At 43.3% G+C, this 18,658-nt stretch overlaps 1 protein-coding gene and 1 long non-coding RNA gene across 2 annotated transcripts in view; one reads left to right on the top strand and one right to left on the bottom strand.

The window, feature by feature from the left end:
- Positions 1-18,658, bottom strand: part of LOC138284722 (uncharacterized) — a 172,873-nt gene that overhangs the window by 51,971 nt on the left and 102,244 nt on the right. The gene's annotated exons all lie outside the window — the stretch shown is intronic.
- The window catches only part of TEKT2 (tektin 2), a 40,067-nt gene continuing 25,776 nt past the window's right edge, over positions 4,368-18,658 (top strand). The window contains exons 1-5 of the mRNA XM_069223835.1: positions 4,368-4,449; positions 8,384-8,557; positions 9,239-9,364; positions 10,134-10,339; positions 11,752-11,895. Of these exons, the coding sequence (XP_069079936.1) occupies positions 8,402-8,557; positions 9,239-9,364; positions 10,134-10,339; positions 11,752-11,895 (632 nt within the window). The 5' untranslated portion in view covers positions 4,368-4,449; positions 8,384-8,401. The remainder of the gene's footprint in view (positions 4,450-8,383; positions 8,558-9,238; positions 9,365-10,133; positions 10,340-11,751; positions 11,896-18,658) is intronic.

Here is an 18,658-nt window from a genome sequence, read left to right on the forward strand (position 1 = left end):
ACTGACCAGGTGGCAACCCAATTCACAGGGCAGCCATGTGGCACAGACTTTTGCCCTGGGCACACCACCTTGCATCTTGGTTTGAAAGGATCAGTATCTGGAGCGCCATCAAACTTCCCTGTGCCAATATCCAATGGCCACATGTTAAAAAAAAGTAAATATGGGACATTTATTGAGTTATTGCTGTGATGGTACTTTTGACCATATGCTATTAAAGATAAGGCTGCTCACAATTCTCAGTTCATTCATGTTGTTTAATTTCTCCAAATGCAATCTGCAACAGTAGCCCCACAGTAATTTGTTTGCCGTCTGATATAGGTTGTGTACCACATAATATAATTTCCTCTGAATTGATTGTCAGGTGGAAATTCAACTTACGTCATTTTCTGTATCTACATACTTAGATTGTTACTTGATAAGATATAGGGCCTGATTGCGACCTTGACGGATGGATTACTCCGTCCCAAATGTGACGGATATCCCGCCCGCCATATTATGAGTTCCATAGGATATAATGGATTCGTAATTCGGCGCGAAGGATATCCGTCACATTTGGGATGGAGTAATCCCCTCCGCCAAAGTCGTAATGAGGCCCATAATGTCATTTATTGAAGGGGTGACTGTAACTCAGTCCATTCTAGCGGATCTCTGACTCTTCTGCCCCTCCCTTGCCTGCCCATATCTAAAAAGTCTTACAGTGATTGTGGTATGATCGTGAGGAAATATAATTATCAAAAAGTGAACTGCAGAGCTGGGAAAAGCTGCCTTCATTCCTAAAACTTAACTGCATTTCTTTCTTTTACATTTCTTTATCCATTTTACAGCTAAGCATTGCATTGTAAAACATGCTAACAGCATCTCATTGGTCATCACACATAACATGAAAAACTTCACACATAGGTCAACATTCTTCCAACTAAAAAAACTACACACTGGTTTGCCATCTTTCCCGGAGAAAAATACTGGTCATCTCCAGGATACCTCACCTATCGAACAGTGACTATCCCAGTTGATTAGTCTGATCACCTGAAGAGTCAATTCACAGAATCTTTCTCAAACAAGAAAGCCCATAGACAACAAAAGAGAGAAAACCTCTGATTCAGAGACACCAGTAACATCAATACTGAAACCATGGCTAACCTAGCCCTATCAATTGATAGCTCCTTAACTCGAGATCAACATAGGTACAAACAGGTGTAACTCCTGCATGGACTCCTTGATCAGGGATTTCACAGCCATCAAGAGCAACTTCAGAAGACCCAAATACCCTTGTCCCTGGCACTCCAAAGTCATCTAAGGAGAAAAGGAAAAAATCAGAAATGTAGAGAAAGACCGGTGATAAGCACCCTCACCATTAATTTTAACAAAGCTTTGTGCTGCAAGACAAAAATTCAAAGGCCACTTCTTTAAAGCCAAGGCATCACATGTCAGATCGCTCCTTGATGTGGCCAGACCAGACCAGACCAAAATAACTATTTGAGGTAATTAATCAAGCCATCAACCCTCTCTCCAACACCTCATTTAAGGCATCTGAGATCCTAAGCAATAACATTGCAGAGTTATTCGACAAAAAGAAATCAAAGACATTAACATCTCACTTCCGGTCAAGTTTGACAACAAAATCAAGGGGAAACTTCCTTGCAAGGCACTGCAGCGATCATTCTCTTTCTAACCAATCTCAGTGGTAGATCTACTATGAACTCTAACACAGGCGAAACCCTCTAACCATCTTTACGATGTCATTCTGGGCTTCATCAGTAAATCCCTAACTAAACTGCTTCTTCCCATTTGGACCACTCTGGTTAACTCATCACAGGAACATGTCTTGTTCCTAGACTGTTTAAAATATGGTTAATTGTATCCTCTCCTAAAAAACACAATCACTAGAACCTGATAATTTTAACAACTTCTGTCAAGTGTTAACCCTACCACTTCTAGGCGAGGTAACTAAAAGTTGCGTAGCCTTTTAACTGTCATCCCACATCTAGGACTGCAACATCCTTGACTCCTTGACTCCCTTCAATGCAGAGTCTGTAAGGGCCAACGCACTAATACAGCAATTCTGCAGATTGTGGACGGCGCCCTGCACATCCTCAGCACTGACAAATCCTGTCTACTTGTCCTCCTCAACCTCCCCACTGCATTTGACACAGTGAATCACCAGGCTTGGTTAGACACCTTGAAGCATTGAATAGGTATTGATGGTGTCGTCCTTAAGTGGTCCACATCATACCTAACACACAACTCCCAAATTTTCAAAATTGGGAATGCCATTTTAGATCTCGTCATCCTGCGACAAGGGGTCCCCCAAAGTTCAATTCTCTCCCTGACGCTTTTCAACCTCCACCTTGAAACCCTCTGTACAAGCCGCAGGAACACAGGAGTCCTCTTCCACCTATACGCTGAAGACACCTAAATTTACATGACGGTCTCATTAACCACCTATCCAACTCCCTGAACAGAATTTGAGCCTGAATGACCAACAACCACCTCAAACTAAATCCAGCAAAACAGTTTTTGTTCTCATCTCAACAAAGAAAGCTAACTCTTCGATCCAAGTCCGGATGGATTGACGGTTGCCCCTCCATCATTCAGAATGCCAATTCTCTTGGATTCACCCTTGACAGATTTCTAAACCTCCTGAGCCATATCTCTTCTGTGGCTTAGAGTTCCTGTTTCCAGGTAAGGCTACTTTGGGGAATCATGAACCTCATCCCAGCACACAACCTTACATCTGTTGCCCAGGCGCTAGTGCTCTTTACACTTACCTATGGAATTGCACTCTTTTCCAGCATTCCTAAAGCCCACCTAGGCCCCGTCAGAGCACTCCTACATGCATGAGCCCGCTTTGTGGCAAGACACAAGAAATTTGATCACATCTTGCTCATTCTATGCTCTCTTCAGTTGCTTCCCATAGAGGTGAGAGCTCAATTTGAAACTTCCTGCACCACTCACAAAGCTCTTCACTCCTCTTTACCATCGTGCTTTTCATAGAAACTGAAAATATCAGATGTGGACGGAGATTCTAGAAGCGCTCTCATGCTTTTCCTGCAATCCCACCCCCCACATTCAAGCATGAGCAATACATGAACTAATCCTTCTGAGAAAAAGCCACAAGAATAAGGCACTCCCTCCCGCCGAGCCTCCACTTGAGCACGTCATGTCACCTTCAAAAAAGACCTCAAAGCTATTCTCTTTGAATGTAACTTGGCCTAATGTGCTCCTATCTCCCCAGGCTCTCTCCAAGTGCATACCAATCTCAACCAGCACAAAAAAATTGATGATCATTGTGTGGTACTGTACTACCTGCTTTTCATTGCTATGTTTTGCTAGAGATATGTGTGAAGCACTTGACGTCCCGGAAGAGGCTAACATGGTGATCATTCCACCTTTAATGTACATGCATATATTCTATTTGTTATTGATATGTTCTGCTTTATTGTGAAGTGTTCTGGTGCCTCTGGGCCATGTCCATGCAAAATAAAGTCACAAAAAAATAAATAAATAAATGCATCAGTTCACGTGTTAATATTCTGCAAAGGCCCAGACATGATTCTTAAGTAGAACTTTATATGAAATTGTTTGTATTCATTTATAACATGGCCTTTTCGCCTATGTTTACTTTATCAGCCAGGAATCAAAGGGAAGCTGAAGAACACATTTTAAAGTGTTTTCTTCTTACTTTTACTGTTTAAAGTGTGTAATAACAAAGGGAAAAATGCCTAGATGAGTTTATTAATTTGTGTACTGGCCTGGACATTAAAATATCTGTTATGCTAGTATTCAACAGGTCAGGTAGCAACCATACATAGCGCAAGGTGCTACCCAGTGACTTTGTGGGCAAGCGCTTAAGTGACCCACATTGTGGTAGTAAGCGAATGTAAATAAAAAACTACAATACAGTGTCATCATATACTAATTGCCATTCTAGGACCTGAAGAGCCCTGCTTCTTTTTGGTCAGAGATGTTGACAAATATGCGGCTACACCAAGAATGGCAGTTGTGAAGGGGAATTAAATTGTGATCTTTTGGTGCTATTTGTCTGGCTGAGGTCAGCCAGCTTGACTAAAGTACAATCCAGCACTGCTTGACTGAATGAGGGTTTATGTTAGCTAAAAAGGCTCATAAAGGCAAAGTTGGTCCGAAAAGGAGGTCCCAAAAAATCCTTAAGACGGCACTAAACCCGGGCACTGACGTGACCTAGCTCATTCATCAAAGAGTACTTCACCTACATACATCAGTATCGAAGAAATGGATATGGCCTAACACGTGACTTTGCCTTTAGTCTCCATGCCTCCTCACTCCTCCTCTGTCAACAATGCTTCGAGCGTTGCCATTGGCCGAGCCGTTGCTGGGCGACGATCAGAGCGTTCCTGACACTCGGAAGAAGCGGAGCGAGGCCAGCATAGGCGGCCGGTCAGAGAGGGGGCAGAGCGCGCGGCGGAGCAGGTGAGCGCGGGGGTCACGGGTAGAGGACGTGACGTGTAATACCGGGGTGCCTGGTGATGGGAATGTGGAGTATTGCCACCGGTCCTCACCCGGGTACAACACCACCTCGCCCACACCCACTAGCCGTCTGCGAGAATGTGTTTGGCCGGGGCGGGTTTCATTGAGGAGTGAGCTGTGCTCCTTGTAGGCTCCCTTTCCCGGTTTTCCTTCTACCCTTCTTTTCTGTTATCCTTAGCTTCCCTTTTTTATTCTGCCCTTTGTACCCCTATTTGGGCTCGTTCTTTTCAATTCCTTTTATATTCCTCGGGTATCGTACTATTCTCTTTTCGTTTCCATCCTCCGTGTGCTGTTTTTTTCCCTTCCTTAGTTTTCTTTTACCCCGAAGTAGTTTGAGTACTTGTTGGGATCCGATATCCCTCCAAAGAAAGCGCTGTATGCAGTAAGGAAACGGTTTTAATTATGAATGATGATGAGTGGGGACACGGGCGTTGTTGCTGAAGTTGATAATGATAATTGCCGCTATCAGCCTGCGTGGGAGAGGTCTTACTGATGTCATGTAGTTTTACCTACAGCAGTGAAAATGCATCTACTGTTCCTATTTGCACCTTTTCCCTATCCCCCTCGCCACACTCAACCAACTTATACCTACTAACTGTGCGTAAACCACCACATTTCACTTCAAAATGAAGATCTTTTGAACAACAGGATTCGAACATACTCAAAACCCTGCCTCGTCTCTAATTTTAAGGCTGCCGCTTTGTTATCAGACGTCAAAACAGCCTTAAAACCCCACTTCTTCGCACTGGTGTGAACAATTCTAATCCACCCTGTTCCTCAACATGACGACCACGTTCTCCTGAAGCCAATAATTGCTGAATATAATGTATATATGTGCATTTAACTAAAACTATATGGAAAGTTGAACACGTACTGTATAAATGTGAGAGCCCTTTTTTAGGCCTTTTTTCAGTTGCTTGGAACTACTGCTAGGCTTTCCAATAAGGCAACTGGCGGTGCCCTTCCTAGTGGAATTATTAGCTATGGATATGAAAGGTAGAATGAAAAACTCGTCTTGTGCCTCCCTCTTTTTTGTTGTTCAGTGGTAGGTAATCAGAGGTGCAATCTGAACAGTGTGCATGTAGCAAAATTCAAAATATTCTGTGCTGAAAAAAGTATGTTGGATCCCAGTATTAGATTGTTGCAGTAATCGAGTTTACTATTACTAGTGTGTTAATCAAAATCTAAGCAGTGTGGATTTGAAGACGTGGGGGTTATTTCTTCTGTATTTAGCAGTAATCAACTCATAATGATTGTAAATGTTCTGAAGAGCTCTAGTCACAAACAAGGATTACAGAGAATGCTTAAGTTCCAGGCAGAGGAGGAAGAAAGAAGAAGAAGATTAGTGTCACCAGCATGGAAAGGGTGAAAAAGACAGGTCCAGGACAGGACCTGGGGATCACTTACAAGTAAGAGGGCAAGGTGGCAAGTAAAGGAGCACCAGGAGGCCAGAAAAGATTATTAACTGAGATAGGAGATTCACTCCATGGCTTTAACATAGGACAAGGTGAGACCTGCAAGTAAGGTTCGATGGCCAACCTATCAGTGTCTAAGATGTGCTGAGATGAGGAACATGTAGATAAGTCTGTGATCTCAGTTTCCGTGGACTAATGAGGACCGAAGTAGATTGAAGCAAGTTGGAGGATGGGAAGAGGGCAAGTCAATTGAACACCAGTTGTTCAAGGATTTTGGATAAGGTGAGTAATGAGTCAAAAGACAGATTTTGAAGAGGGAACAGGCAGTGGTTTCATTAGCAATGGAAGAACAACCACAGCGTTTAATTACTCGGGGAAAGAAACCAGTGAGACCAATGTGATACACGATCAAAAATAGGTAAGTTAAACTCCAGAAAACACAGCAACGAATGTTATTTCTTGAGCGCAGAATGGTTCACCTGGGGCCCAATCTGAGTTGCCCATCTTACATATAAGTGTTAATTTAGTCGGTTATGGTTGGGCTAAGGTGTCAAACTATCAGGAAGGGTGCAGATGGAAAGTGCAGTTTATGGTGATGGAGAGCACAGGTTTTAGGATGATAGCTATGTTTCATCTTGTGGTGGTTGTGGAAGAGAAAAACAAAGCAAAGCCTTAAAACTAAATTTAACTTATTGACCATGAAGCAAACAGGGTTGAGGGCAGAAAGGTGGACTGAGCACAGAATTATACTTGCAGGGTGGCTGCTGGCATTGCAGTTGAAAAGAAGAGATGAGCTTATAATAGTATTTTGATTTTGTCATGTCCAGAGAGGTTGACAACAAACACAAAGAGAAGTGTTTTTGGGGGGGTTAAGCTGTTCCTTAGAAAAAAACTGATTTTATCTGCACAGCAGAGTGTGCATGTGAACCCTAAGGACATGCATGCATTGTAACATCCAGACTTTTGGGTGCAGGGCAGAAGTGGTGACGGTACCAAGATAGTAGTGAGAGTTGAGGGTTACCTTAATTGTGCTGCTTAGGTTGACGAATCACGTGTAGTTTAGGGATTGGTGAAACTGTGAATATTGTTTATTTAATGAAGGACTATATCAGGAAAGACTTCACGATGGAAAGCAGTGTTGGTAGTGGTATTGTAAGGTGAAGGGAATTTGACCAGTGTCTGTCATTGAGTAGTCAGAGGAGAGGGTCAGCATTGGGGTGAATAGGATAAGGTGGTGGATTAGGGATGGATGATTTACCAAGGGAATGAGCAAGAAGCCTATGTGTGTTGACGAGGGAAACATCAGATGAAAGCTATTCCGGGTGAAAATATAAAAAAGACATGCCAAAACACAGGGCTGTAGAATGGTTGTGTCTTTTTGGTAGATCAATTTTTCAATGATTGCTATAGATGGGAATGCGGGGCATGGATATGTAAGGATAAGTGAAAGTCGTTTTGTAACATGTGTAAACAAGAGGGAAGTTGGTATGGGGTTTCTGTGGAGTATTTTCAGTGACGGTTGAGCCTCCTGCTTCTTTATTGCCTTATTGATCCTTCCTCTTTGGTACCTCATTGATCTTGCCTCTTGTGTTCTGCCTTTTTCGTATCACTAATTGGAACCTCTTTTATGCCACCTTTTTAACACCCCTTTAATACATCGTTGATCTCATCACTTTGATCCTATCTCTTTGTTACTTGTTGATCTGGTCTCTCAGTTGCCTCCTTTCTTCTGCGTTTTTGATATGACAGTAACCAAGCCTCTCTGGTTCTGCCTCTTTGATTCCTTGTTTTCTTCTCTTCGATTCTTCCGTTTTGAAACATTATAGATTTTGCCTCATTGTTACTTCCATGATTCTTCTCTTTTGATGCCTCATTGTTCTCCTCACTGACACCTTGTTGATCAAGCTACTTTTGCTATCGTCTTGGTCCAGCCTCTTTGATATCAAGTTGTTCCTGCCTGTTTCACTGCCTTGATACCCTCTCTTACATGCCTTGGTAATCCCACTTCTGTGTTGCCTCCTTGATCCTGTGTTTGTGTACCTTGTTGCTTTTGACTCTTTGATCTAGCCTCTTTATTACTCAGTTGTATCATCATCTGTGATACTTCATTGATATTTTTTTCTTTATTCCCATTAAAGTTGATGATTCTTTTAAAGGGATTGTCTAGGACACATTTTATTGATTTCTGAAGCCCTCAAGAACCTACCTGGAAACCCTGAGTAAACCACTGATTTATGTGCCTCTGTAAAGTGTGAGCCGTGATTTGAATACAATGATTTATCTCGTGCCAGTCAAAACACAAAGACATGCATAGTGAGAGCTCTTACACTATTTAAAAACAGGCTTTGACATAGCCTGGTATTCTGAATATGTAACAACGGGCCTCGAGGTATTTAAAACACAGTAATTTGTATAAAGTGACATTCATATCCTATTTTTTTATCTTCCCACTGCTTACCCAGGTGTGGAAAGACGTCAACATGGCCACTCTCAGTGTAAAGCCGGGTCATCGGTACACTTTACCAGATTGGCACACCAGCAATCTTCTGATTTCCACGAATGCTGAGAGACAGCGTTCGGCATCCCATCAGGTCCGCCAAGAAGCCAGAACCCTCCGTAATGAAACCACCAACCAGGTGCGTGAGCAGTCTGGGCTGATCAGTGAGGGGAGTTTTATCATGCATATGATTATACTGGGCGATTTATAAAGCAGCCAGAATCTAGAACAATATGAGTATTGGAGTGGTGGCGGAGGAAAATGCATATAATTTGAAAAAGAGCTGGAACCAAGGTAGTTGAGTGATCATAATGTAAGACCAGACGCTGGTTTCGTCTCAGTTTTAGCAAGTAAGGAAATAGGCAATTATCTGTAGCTACTATTTAGGTGCCTATAAAAAATGTGATTTCCCAGCAACTGAGCTGAAATGTGAATTAAGCCATTAACATATGCTGGGGGTAGACCAGAATGACTGCTTTATCAGTTCTTGGCCTCTTTGTATCTAGATTTCACGCCTTCTTCAGTTATAAGTATTGGGTGGCCAAAAGGCAGAGTGTCTTTTGTGGGAGACTTGTGAGACTTTTTGAACAGCCAGTGCCTCTGATTACCCTGTAGGACTCGGGAAAAAGCTTCATGTTAACTATGTAACTGGCTCTGCAGCAGCCAGTTGGCATTTCAGAGTCAATCACATGTTAGGTAACTTCTCTTCATGCCGATCTGCTTTCAACCTTCATCCCCTGATTACCATGTAACGCAAATGTGTATCTGATAGTACTTTGTCCTAAAGCAAATGTCTTTTTCATTGTCCCATCTCTTCTAGACAAAATGGGATGAACATGACAACCAAACCCGGCTGTCGGAACGAATTGATGATGTAGACCGGTGGAAGGAGACCTTGGCCCGATGCCTCAGTGACGTAGATACTGAAATTGACAACCTCACCCAGGTGTGTTCAGAAACTAGAGAGCCATGTAGATTCGCCTTCAGTATTCATGTTAAAAATGAGTTCTCATGCTTTCTGAACAAAACACAGTTTGCCTCATCCATGACATTTGTAGACTAGCTTACTCGATTGTCTTATAAAAGTGTTACAGAAGAACGCTCCCACGAACCCTCATCCCACACCAGAACCTCTGCACCCTGCCTCAGAACTGATTGCAGCGTGCTTTACAGCTATTGCATTGAGAACAGACACACAACAGTAATGTTGTGAGCGTGCACCCCTAACCTTTGTCAATCGTAGGGCTACTTTATAAAGATTATAGACAAATTAACTTAATGATTAAACACCTGCCACAGAGATGTATGTATAAATTGCAAGTCAAAGGTTTCAATGAGAGCAGAAGAAACTCAGACTTCCTTCCTACTGATAACATTAGTACTATTGAGTTCGTCATTTGTATCACAGTTGTTAACCACCAAGAGGTTACTCGCCACTGAATTTGTGTTTCCACTACGTAAATGATCAGTGTGTTTAATATTCATGTTTTTTAGTCGCTTGAATATTCTTTACCTTCAACATGCTACAAAATGGGCTTTTAGAATAGCTGGGAGTGAAAAGCATAGGGAATGGGTACATTAAAAGCTATGGAAGTTTGTCAGTTCTTTTGTTTTCACAAAGTTCTCCTTTCTGAATGTTTATTCAAATTGAGTGTGAGTTGCAAAATGTATAATGGGAGAGATTTTTTGGCTGTGCCTTCTTTGCCTCACAATAGATGAAGGAGGAGGCAGAGCGAGCCTTGCAAGCGAAGAACCTGCCTTTGGATGTGGCCATCGAGTGCTTGGCTCTGCGGGACCGGCGACAAGCCATTGACATGGTCAAGGACCTGGTAGAGGATGAACTCCACAAAGAGGTGGAGGTGATCGAGGCTGCCCGAAGGGCTCTGCAGCAGAGAATCAGCGAAGCCTTTGAGCAGCTTTGGTAAGCTCTGGCTGTTAACTTTTGGTTGGTTGAAAAAAGCATTGCCTCTTTGTTTTACAGCCTGGCATCTGAATGGTGACAAGTCAGATATAAGAATATTGAGGGTCCCACCTCGCTCATATTCAAGTCAGTGCTCCAGCTTTCTAGATGAAGATACAGCATGTAATTCATAAAGCTTATATGCACACCTCGTTCGTGATATAGTTCACAACAAGATATTTTGAAAAACCCAATCTTGTGCTGTGCTAGCATTTTGCTTGAAATGGTGCTCAGAAGCCTCCTTCCCTTTAGGAATGAACAACACTTATTCAGGGGCCAGATGTGGAATTAATAATTATTTGTAATATTTTGAAGAGCTGGAGAAAAAGTGTACCACAGCGTATATGTGAAATGTGGTTTAAGTATGTTTAGCTAGCATTTTGGTTCCACAATACCGGTACCCAGAGGAACTTTAAGCTACAATGATAAGTTACTGATAAATCATACCAACATTGTCCATCTGCTGTGGTTTCAGAGCAGAAACCCCTTCCCCTGACAAGTCCATGAGGAAGGAGGTTGGCTTTTGAAACTAGTGAGGTAAGGTAACGTTCAACGTTCCACAAAACATGTTGAACAAACACGTGTTTTCACTCTATTGGTGGTTCATTATTATGACGCACATGCCATTCTGTAAGGAGATTCAAACCGAAGTGGTGTAAAATACTAAAACATAATGTGTAGGCATTTTAAAAGAATGCACCGTAATGTGCAGTTACTTATACATACTTTAAATCTTGATACTATTTTGAGCTTTTGTTTGGGTTGATTGGCACCAAAAATTGTGTGATGCCTGTTAAGAATGGCTGCATCTATATCTTACACATGTGCCTTAGTTTTGGATTGTAAATAATAGATTGAAGAACATGGTGGCGGAAGAGCTTGTGTTTGGACTTGCATGGCATCTGAAGGTTGTATAACTTTGTTTCATAATTCTTTGGTTAGCCCCTGTTACATCATCTGAGTGTGAACGTACATAAAGTTCTTCTATGTATGTCGGTCCCTTAAAAAAAATAGATTCATACACACAATATCTTGTGGCCTGCAGCAACTCTTCCTTCATTGATGCCTTTCTAACTGCAAGCACTTCCGATGAGCTCTTAGAGTAGAAGCCATTGTGCAGCAAGTACCATATTAGCATGTAAGTTTGCTAAAATAAGTCTGCTGTTTTTGGTGTTCTTTAAAGTAGCTCTGTCATAATACATTACTTCCTCACTTACATTGACACAACTACCTAAGATGTTACCATTGATGGGATCTCTTGGTACGTGGGTGGCTCCCAAGAATATTTTTCATGAGATAAAGCTCTGCCTTTGACTGCGTGCCAGCAGTGTTGTTGCCCAGGAGTGAACTTATTGCTTTTTACCACCTTTCAGTCTTCTTCAAGAGGTGCGTCAGCAGCTGAACTTGGACCACCGTGGGAAGATGGAGACACTGGAGATTGATCGGACATGCTTGTCATTGAATAAGAACTCCCCAAACATTTCCTTGAAGCCAGACCCTACACGAGTCCCCAATGGGTAAGTGCTTGCAGCCGCTTATTTGGATTCAAAGCAGATTAATAGCAAGGGTTTGGAGATCCTGCAGCCTGGCTTCATGTGTCACGTTAGCCCCACCCTTGTTTGTCACATTGAGTCTTAAAAATGCTTCAGAAGTAGGAATTTGTAAGATATTTTCACCTGGATAATTCTAACACTACATCTATCTCTTATGGAATGACTAGTTTAGATAATCAGGTCGTGTATTATGTATTCAAATATTCTAGTTTTTCCTTCTTCCCAGCTAGTTGAAAATACCAACAATGTGTTAGGATCGGTAAGGACTTTTAAAAAAGACAGTTTTTGCTTGACATTTTTGGTTCGGGATAAAGAGTGAGCGTCCTCTCCTTTGTGGATTGACCCCACTCTTTTGCTTAGTTCCAGGTCCTTTCACCTATAGTCAGGACATGGTGAATGTCTTCAGCAAATGCTCCACTTTAGTTTTCACATATCATTCTGTTGCAAACTAGTGGCTTTGGTGCGTTGTCTAGTCTGAAAGGTTTCAGGTACATCCAATAATATGTTGTACACTTAACATATACCTCAGTGAGCTGACTCACTTCTAAGTGCTTGGGCTTCGATGCAGATAAAAAGTGACAGATTAAGGGGCTCTGAAGGCCAAATTTCTTCATAGCCATGGGAGATCCTACCTTTATCTGTCTTTGTGCTCCAGTTACCATCCAATGTATGGTAAAGTGTGAAACGTTACCACTCACTGTTTGGCATGGAGCCTCAAACTCCTCTCATTGTCAATTAGCCTCATTCTGTCTAAGTCCAATTAGTTTTGGCTAATTACACCGTGCTTGTGCCAGAGACTGCTTCCCTATCTGTCCATGGGGGCCTAAGCTCTTCTCTTTCAATGTGTATGTGTCAAAAGCTCTTCAGATTGTCCAGGTGACTCACAAGATGTCCAGACGCCCTTGCTCTTCACACTATGTATGTACAATAAAATCTTTATATTTGCTGCCCATGTGCCAATCAATGGCCTAGATTTATCGAAGTTTGATGCAAAGCTATGCAGCAAGACAACATGCTGCGTTGCGTCAAATGGAGAGGGCAGGAATGTGCTGTATCTATCAAGATATAGCACATTCCTGCTATCTGGTTGCTTTGGCGCACTAATTGCAGCCTAACACCAACGCATTGCAGGCAGGATTGTTTTTGTGCAGGAAGATGTATTGTCCTGCACAAAAACAATCATTGGAGGCTGTTTCCTCTTTCTAAGTGTGCTTCAGAATGCAGCACACTTAGAAAGAGGAAACAACAAGAATAAATAAATGTTATTTGCCCAAATTGTACCTCTATCTGGAAACCACATTTTGACCAATTCCCAGGGTTATCAGTCCTGGTAAATCTGGGAATGTGCTAAAATCCATTGGTGGATGTGGGATTCCCCATGGAATGCCTTTCTGGGGAAGAGTGAGCAAAGCAGGTACTTGCGCTTCCTTGCGTTACTCCAGATTTACCAAGCAAATCAGGGCCATTCAAGGGTGCCTTGCATTGCTTGGTAAATCTGATTTAAGGATTGTGTTGACCCCACGATCTCATGTGTGACACAAGAGAAACACAATCCAGTTATACATCTGGATCCATGTATATGTGTGATAAGATTTTCTCACCTTCTTTGTGCCTCAAGATTTCTCAGGTAGGTGACAATTAACATGGGTTCATCTGCCCACAAATGTCAATGCCCTGTGAATGGTGCTGCACTATAATGTCAAGTACAGAGAACTTGTGTATGCCAAAATGGTGCCAAAATTGCTATGAGAGTCTCATAGTAGTGAATACACTGAAATTCAGTTCAATACAAAAATTGTGAATTAAACCAGAGAAAGGAGGAGGACTGAACAAATTCACACATACTCTTATATCAAATTACTGTTTTTGATAAAGGAATTCTAGCCTTTCTTTGTAAACATAAACCAACAATGGTACTGTCCTTGTTTTCTTTGACTGTTACTCAAGATTTATGCACCCAAGACATAAACATAGAAACCTTCAGACTCCTTTATTGCGGCTCAGGCTCAAGGTGCGTCAACTGAAGGTGGGGTTTGCCTTGTTGTTATGGTTGCCCTGACAAACAGGCCATTGTATCTCTTTTGGGAAACCTGAGGCAGCTTGATTTCATTGTTGGCTGTGCTTTTCTCATGCATTTATTCATAATGCACTGTGGTAGTCTTCGGCCAAGACATGAGGCATGTTAACAAGACATCTGGGGGAGCACTGGGAGCACAAGTTGTAACTTTATCCAAAGTTTTTTAATTAAGTGGCTGCTCTAATGTAGGGAACTGCATCAAAGGAAGTTTACTGTTCTCTAAATCCCTTGGCTTGAAGCAGTGGGAAGTTGGTCAGAGCACCTTACTAGATCTTCCTTCTATCCAGCATATAGGATCCTACTTTCGGAATTATCCCTCAACATCAAGTAGGGCCTGAGTCAGTTGTTTTTTTCCTGTGACCATTCCTCTCAGCAGTTAAAACAGGCAACAAATATATAACATTGGGTGGAGTGAGGCCACGTACATGGGAAGAGTTGTACGTTCCCACATCGCAAGTTAGCTTCTTGATACAATGTCAAAAGGACCTTCGCAATTATTTGTCACTGTGAGGCTTGCTGTGCAGTAAGCTCTATGAAGATTTGTTTTCGCAGACCCTCTGGGTAATCGAAAGTGACCTATTTGTGGCAATAATTGTTAAGTATCCCTAATTTGGTCCATTTCGGCATCTGCATGGATGAAAACCTATTTTGCTGTAACGACTCAAACCTTTGAAATGAGTCAAATCAATATTTACTGGCTACCATTCACTTCACAAAAGAATCCACACTCAAACATGGGCTACGTTAAGAGAGGTTAGAGGATGTACTGAATAGCAATCTTATTATATTTTTCTCGATACAGTGTAATGGACGACCCCTTTATTCTCCGATGGTTGGTATCAGACAAAAATAACCTAGTGTTTGAGGCATGTGTGGCTGTAGATACACATGCTTTGTATACTCATGCCATCTAGTATTTAGTCAGGATATGTGCAAGTTGTTTTTCTTCAAAGAAGTGTTCTTGAATCAATAGGTACAGTCATTCATTCTATTGCCGGTAATGCGCATGGGCATCAGCTTCATTGCTAGTGTGTTTTTTTTAGACATCTGGTTCGGATATGTGTGACCAACCTCTGAAGTGCAGCCATTGTGATCTGCTGGGCCTTCTTGGTTCCTCTCCCTTCTGTCTGTATAATCTGCTATTGCGGTCCCCTTCCTCACATCGAATCAGCACATATTGCTTCCTCCGGGTTGAGGTTTGGAATACCTTTGATGCCTCTGTTGGGGCCTTTCTCTTCAGGCCCTCCCTTGTTTGCTTTTCCTACAATAAACATGTCTTGACTGTGATGGAATGGATGCCATTCCAATACAGTCCGTGTTGTGCCAAATTCCTCTGGGACAATCTCCACCAGGTCTGCAACCTGTGCTTCTCTCCTGAGCCTAGTGAGGCATCCTGTGACACCTGCTACTCTTCCGCTTGAAGAAAACTCTTTGATACCATTGGTCTCAATCCCTCAAAATGTCATGGAGAAGTGACAACGACACCACGGACCTCTTCTACAGCTATGACATCAAGAGTAAACACCAGCTGGAACCGTCAACAGCTGAGGAGGAGGTTTTCTCGCCCAAAGTGAGCTCTGGTTCCAACCTGGATATTGAGAACTTGCCGCCAGTCCAGCAGGTCGAGAGTACTAACCCTCCTCAACTGTCCCCTCAACACTGCTTGCACTCTGAACAGACCCCGCCCAGGCCAGGCTTTCAGCCTCGAAGCATGACTGGCCACCGGTCCGCTACTGCCACCCGGCCACGGTTGGCACCGAACACTCACTTCAGTTCAAATGTCCAGCCTCGGCTCAGCACTGAAGAAAATCCTGAAGCCCATGCACCTGGTGCTAACAACCACCTTGGCTCCCATGGCAGCAGTGAAATGTCTTTTCGGGCCAAAGCCTTTGTCATCAAAGTCCCGCCTAGCGCAGACGACTCACTTGCTGACTGCAAAATCCTCTGCATAATCAAAACCGAAGTCTTCGGCCGGCTCCACCGAACCTGTAATCCAGAGGTTGCAGAATTAACTCTGGCCTGTCCTTGTCATATCAACATCTAACCCCAAGCTAGACGCATTCTCTCCCAGCCACCAGCATCGACCACAGATGGATCAAAGTGAAAGCACAGCTTTGAGGAAGCATTTGATCTTCCACCACCACCCAAACACCATAAGAGACATGGCAAGGATACTAGCCCTCCACCAGTTTGGAAAGCTTGAAAAAGTTAGTTAGAGTATTCTGGGCCGGCTTGGGTGACCAAATCCAACAGGGACGAGGTCTAGGAGTCCAGTAAGGATACTTTACACAGTTACCTGGCCACCAGAGCAGTTTCAAAGCAAGTTTCCAACTTTAACACAAGACCACCATAGGAAACAATGGAGTGGTCCTGATGCTGGGGGATACAGGCAAAGATGCTCACAAGAATGATCCGGTTGTGGTGCTGAGGGTAAGGGTGCCAGGGGTGCCCATTCTATCCCAGGAACATGCCCCAAAGGGACCCTGTGGTCACTAGTCAATGGGCTATTGGGTCCTTTCCTTCCTCGTGGCTAAGTTTCTGTGATGTGTGGCACCTGGCTACCAGAGTGCCCCATTCTTGCCCCTTCCAAGATGACACAACCCTTCCTTGGTTGTGAAGAGCAACTGGTTTCCCCCTCTTGGCCCTGCCTCCTAGATATCTGCAGGAACAAACGGTATCCTGCTCAGGAGTGTTGTTGTCAGTGGTCCTTCAAAGGCAGCTACACCTTAGAAGCTCGCCTTTTGCACCAACATCCTTTGCAACCTTCCTGGGGGAGGAGGTCAGACCTCGTTCCCGGGCTAATGCTTTTGTTCCTGCACCTAAGAGTCATTCTCATGCCTCCCCAGGCTGTCAGAAACCCATCTATGTGTGAATGGCCTTTGTGAGGCCACTGTACAAGCTGGAGTGCAGGGTAAGATATTTCTAAAAGTTGCTTAAAATCAATAGTGCCATTAAATCTGGTCAGACCATCAGATTGGGTTTAATTATCCCATTCATTTGATACCTTACTTCAGCTGGTTTGGTGGTCCTATTTAGAAGTGAGAAGCGTTTAAGTGTAAATCGCTTAACCCTGTGTTAGCCAAAGGGACTCATAGTCTTCTCCAGCAAAACAACAGTATGGAATTGTTGCTGGAAATATATATTAAAACATATGTCTAACTTAAGAATGTATTGCTCCCTGCCATAGGAATTGGTAGGACTGCTTTACGGGAGTCTGACCGATACACTTAAGGAAAGTGGTACCTTTGCTTTAGGGGTAATGGCAAAGTCGTGTTAGCAGTGTGGCACACTGCCCTTTCAGTCTCCAGTGGCAGGCTGAGGTGCCTTTCACATTTGGTACATGCAGGATGGCACAAACAGTGTTGCAGTCCTGAGTGAACACTGCCTTACATGCCCTAGGTACCTGGGTACCATATACCATGGGCTTATCAGTAAGGCAGTGCTTGCCAATTGGGGTTAGCCAATCAAACATACTTTTGTATAGGGTTAAAACACTGGCACTGAGGTCTGGTTAGCAAGTGGGGTTGAAGATGCAAGAAGATGCATTTCTGTGTAGCCTCTACTTTCGCATTACCCCAAGAAAAATTGGTCCCTCATGCTTATCCTGGACCCCAGGCCCCTCAATGTATACATCTTGTCAGAACACTTCCACATGGTCACTCTTCAGGATGTCATTCTGCTACTGCAACAAGGCAACTTCATGACTGCCCTGATTCTCAAAGGTGCCTACTTCCACAACCCAATTTATCCTACATACCAGCACTATCTCTGGTAATTCGTTAGTGGCAAACTATCAGTTCAAGGTGGTGCCGTTTGATGTCACCACTGTCCCTAGGCTGTTTACAAAGTGATTAGCAGCCGTAGCCACACAACTGCAGGGACAGGGCATCCATGTTTTTCCTTACCTGGACGAATGGCTGATCTAGAGTGCAACTCAGCAGCCATGTCTTGCACACATATAGGCCAATATAAACCTCCTATATCACCTAGGGTTTACCATCACTGCTACCATGTCACACCTCCAGTCCCTTCAGATCCAGTCCTATTCAGTGGTGGTCAGTGGTGGGCAGTGCCTATCCCAGTCCTGCAAGTGTAGTCTATCCAAGCTTTGCTCCCTTTTTTTCAGCCAGATTAACAGGTCACAGCCAGAACAGTTATCTGCCTCCTTGGCATGATGACCTTCTGCATTGACATAGTTCCCCACACCAGATTGCATATGCACCCTTTGCAAGAATGCTTAGTGTAACCATGGTCTCAAGCTGAAGGTCACTTGGAGGATCTAGGGTTGATCAGAAGCTGAACTTATTGCTCTCTGCAGTGGTGGAACACCAACAACCCGTTGCAAGGTTGGCCCTTTCTCGACCATGTTCCGCCGATCACCATTACAATGGACTCTTCCCTTATTCCCTTATGGGATGGGGGGCACATATGCAGAAGTGTCCAAAGTCAGTGGGAACACGGTCACCAAAGTCACAACATCAATTATCTGGAGCTGTTAGCTGTCTGCTTAGCATTGAAGTGCCAAATTGTGGGCAAGGTAGTCTTCAATTGGACAGACAACATGGCCACCATGTACTATCTACAAGAACAAGGCCGCACACTTTCCCGAGTTGTAAGCGGTAGCTCAGAACGTTTGGCGGTGGGCACTCT

The sequence above is a fragment of the Pleurodeles waltl genome, chromosome 3_1 (genome assembly GCF_031143425.1).
Source record: "Pleurodeles waltl isolate 20211129_DDA chromosome 3_1, aPleWal1.hap1.20221129, whole genome shotgun sequence".
NCBI lineage: Eukaryota > Metazoa > Chordata > Amphibia > Caudata > Salamandridae > Pleurodeles > Pleurodeles waltl.